Here is a 4,170-nt window from a genome sequence, read left to right as displayed (position 1 = left end):
CTTGTCACTTTTGTCTTTCACTTGTTTTGTTATAGCTGATCCATAATATTTCATATTATATGTGGCTATTGTAAATAATGATGTTCTCTGAATCCTTTTCTACCCATTTATTATTCATATATAAGAGGGCTTCTAATTTTTTTAGTTAATCTTGTATTCTGCTATATTACTGAAGGTATTTGTCAGCTATAGGAATTCCCTGGTAGAATTTTAGAGTCATTAATGTATTCTATAATTTCATTTGCAAATAGCAAAAGTTTGATTTCTTTCTTTCCAATTTGTATTTAATTTTTCTCCTTTTATCATCTTATTTCTCTAGCTAGAACTTTTTTTATTAAAAAATTTCCACCTTGGGCTGGAGAGATGGCTCAGTGGTTATGAGTACCGCCTGCTCTTGCAAAGGTCCCGAGTTCAATTCCCGCAAGCACATGGTGGCTCACAACCATCTGTAATGAGATCTTGTGCCCTCTTCTGGCCTGCAGCCAGAGTACTGAGAATACTGTATACATAATAAATAAATCTTTTTTTTAAAAAAATTTCCACCTCCTCCCCTCCTCCCATTTCTCTCTGCCTTCCCCAATCCCCCTCCCACTTTCTCTCCAGTCCACAGAGCAGTCAGAGTTCCCTGCCCTGTGGGAAGTCCAAGGCCTTGCCCCCTCCATCCAAGTCTAGGAAGGTGAGCATCCAAACAGACTAGGCTCCCACAAAGCCAGTACATGCAGTAGGATCAAAACCCAGTACCATTGTCCTTGGCTTCTCAGTCAGCCCTCATTGTCAGCCACATTCAGAGAGTCCGGTTTGATCAAATGCTCCATCAGTCCCAGTCCAGCCGGCCTTGGTGAGTTCCCATTAGATCCACCGGATCAGTAGGTGGGCACAACCCTCGCAGTCCTGACTTCCGTGCTCATGTTCTCCCTCCTTCTGCTCCTAATTTGGACCTTGGGAGCGCAGTACAGTGCTCCAATATGGGTCTCTGTCTCTACCTCCATCCATCGCCAGATGAAAATTCTATGGTGATATGCAAGATATTCATCAGTGTGGCTATAGGATAAGGCCAGTTCAGGTGCCCTCTCCTCAGCTGCCCAAGGAACAAGCTGGGGACATCTCCTTGGACACCTGGGAACCCCTCTAGAGTCAAGTCTCTTGCCAATCCTAAAATGGCTCCCTTAATTAAGATATCTACTTCCCTGCTCCCATATTCACCCTTCCTCCGTCCCAAGCATCCCATTCTCATAAGCTCTCCCCATTCTCCATTCTCCCTTTTCTCCCCCCTCCCCTTAGCCTCACTCTACCCTCACCCTCGTGCTTCCAACTTTTGTCTGGCAATCTTGTCTACTTCCAGTATCCAGGAGGATAACTATACGTTTTTTGGGGGGTTCACCTTCTTATTTAGCTTCTCCAGGATCACCAATTATAGGCTTAATGTCCTTTATTTATGTCTAGAATATATCTATGAGTGAGTACATACTATATTCATCTTTTTGGGTCTGGGTTACCTCACTCAGGATAGTGTTTTCTATTTCCACCCATTTGCATGCAAAATTCAAGATGTTATTGTTTTTTAGCGCTGAGTAGTACTCTAAATAAAAAATACATATATTTCTATTCTGAGTAGTACTCTAATGCATATATATTCTATACTTTCTTCATCCATTCTTCTATTGAGGGGCATCTAGGTTGTTTCCAGGATCTGGCTATTACAAATAATGCTGCTATGAACATAGTGGAACAGTGGTTTTGTAGTATGATGTGGAGAGAGTGGAAAACCTGGTCTTGTTCTAGATTTTAGTGAAATTGCTTTGAGTTTCTCTTCATTTATTGATGTCTGCTTTTGGTTTGCTCTAAATTGTCTTTGTTAAAATTAGGTATGTTCCTTGCATTCCTGATCTTGCTAATATCTTTATCATGAAGTGTTGTTTTATTTTATCAGCACATTTTTAGCATTAAAAGAGATGATCCTAGGTATTTTTTCTTTTAGTTTATTTATATATTGGATTATGTTGAAAGATTTTCTATGGTAAACCATACCTGCATCTCTGAAATTAAGCCTACTTGATTATGCTTGATGATTTTTTGATGTGTTGTTGTATTACACTTGACAGTATTTTATTGAGTACTTTTGAATCAATGTTCATGAGTGAGACTGTAATTCTACTTCTTTGTTGTATCTTTGCATAATTTGGGTATCAGGGTAATTGTAGCCTCTATTGTTTGGAATAATTTGAAAACTGCTTTTTATTAACTCTTCTTTGAAATTCTGGTGGAAATCTTCACACAGTTCCCCCTCACTCTTCTCCTGCCAATTTCCCCACCACAACTTCCTTCTATCCCCCACCCACTCCTCCTCCTTCTCCATTCCAAAAGTGTAAGACAACTCATGGAAATCAAGGAGACATGACAAACCAAGTTGAGGCAGGATCAGGATCCTCCATTTTGCATCATGGCTGAGCAAGGCATCCCACCATAGGCATAATGTTCCGAATACCAGTTTATGTACCAGGGCTCCAGAAACAGGTCAACCTACACAGCTTTCACCCAAATACATTGGTCTAGGGAGCTCATTCCCATGCATGCTCCCTTGCAGGTGGTCTAGAGTCCATGAACATCTACAAACTCAGGCCAGCTGTCTCCATGGGGTTTCCCATCATGATCTTACCCCACCCTCTTGCTCATATAGTTTCTTCCCCTCTTCAGCTGTATTCCTGGAGCTTGGCCCGGTGCTTAGCTGTGGATCTCTGCATCTGCTATAGATGATCTTTTTGATGTGTTCTTGGATTCGGTTTGCAAGTATTTTTGCATCAATGTTTATAGTGAAATTGGTCTGTAATTCCCTTTCTTTGCTGAGTCTTTGTGTGACTTGGGGATCAGGATAACTTGGCCTTATATAAAGAATATTGCAATCTTCCTTCTTTTTGTATTTTGTGGGAAAAATTTGAAGAGCATTGCTATTAGCTCTTCTTTGAAACTCTGGTAGAGGCAGTTTGAATGGCAGTCCGACGGAGGAGTGGGCGCTGGGATCTCACTGCGCGTCTGCCTGGCCTCGACTCTTTCTCACTTCTCGGATCTTCAGCACGGTCTGAGATGGCTGGCGGTAAGGCTGGAAAAGACTCCGGAAAGGCCAAGACAAAGGCGGTTTCCCGCTCGCAGCGAGCCGGCTTGCAGTTCCCTGTGGGCCGTATTCATCGACACCTGAAATCTAGGACAACCAGCCACGGACGTGTGGGCACCACCGCCGCTGTGTACAGCGCAGCCATCCTGGAGTACCTCACCGCAGAGGTACTAGAGTTGGCAGGAAATGCATCAAAAGATTTAAAGGTAAAGCGCATTACCCCACGTCACTTGCAGCTCGCTATTCGTGGAGATGAAGAATTGGACTCTCTGATCAAGGCTACAATTGCTGCTGGTGGTGTCATCCCGCACATCCACAAGTCTCTGATTGGGAAGAAGGGACAACAGAAGACCGTCTAAGGATGCCTGGATTCCTTACTATCTCAGAACTCTTGTTCTTAACAGCTGGCCAGTGTTGGTGATATCAGTGGACTGATCTCTGTGAAAAACACAATTTTGCCTTTTGTAATTCTATTTGAGCAAGTTGGAGGCTTAGTTAGCCTTCCAAACCAACCAAATTTCTGCATTCGAGTCTTAACCATATTTAAGTGTTACTGTGGCTTCAAAGAAGCTATCAATTCTGAAGTAGTGGGTTTTGATTGAGTTGACTGTTTTTAAAAAACTGTTTGGATTTTAATTATGATGCAGAAGTTATAGTAACAAACATTTGGTTTTGTACAGACATTATTTCCACTCTGGTGGATAAGCTCAATAAAGGTCATATCCCAAATTAAAAAGAAAAAAAGAAAGAAAATCTGGTAGAATTTTGTGTTAAAACCATCTGACCCTTGTCACTTTTTGATTGGGAAACTTCTAATGACTCTTCCAGTTTCTTTAGGTATTAGGTATTAATGGTCTACTTAAATTTTTATCTGATCTTGATTTATCTTTAGTAAATGGCATCTATCTAGAAATCTGTCCATCTTTTATATATTTTTCAGTTTTATAGAGTACATCTTTTTGAAGTAGGCCCTAATGATTTTCTCTATTTTCTAGGAGTCTGTTGTTATGGCCCCCTTTCATTTTTGATATTGTTGAATTGGATACTCACTTTCTTCCTTT

At 41.2% G+C, this 4,170-nt stretch overlaps 1 protein-coding gene across 1 annotated transcript; it reads left to right on the top strand.

Annotated features, from left to right (window-relative positions):
- Positions 1–3,067: 3,067 nt before the first annotated feature.
- LOC119807690 (histone H2A.Z-like) lies at positions 3,068–3,468 on the top strand. Its single transcript, XM_038319783.1, has one exon. The coding sequence runs from the start codon at positions 3,082–3,084 to the stop codon at positions 3,466–3,468; it is 387 nt and encodes a 128-aa protein (XP_038175711.1). The 5' UTR covers positions 3,068–3,081.
- Positions 3,469–4,170: the final 702 nt, after the last annotated feature.

Source organism: Arvicola amphibius, chromosome 2 (assembly GCF_903992535.2).
Source record: "Arvicola amphibius chromosome 2, mArvAmp1.2, whole genome shotgun sequence".
NCBI lineage: Eukaryota > Metazoa > Chordata > Mammalia > Rodentia > Cricetidae > Arvicola > Arvicola amphibius.
The sequence above is the reverse complement of the archived record's forward strand: the minus strand, read 5'-3'. Positions and strand labels throughout refer to the sequence as shown.

What these genes read in the sequence shown, in the direction of transcription:
- LOC119807690 (XM_038319783.1), top strand. Translation starts at nt 3,082, where the DNA reads ATGGCTGGCGGTAAGGCTGGAAAAGACTCCGGAAAGGCCAAGACAAAG.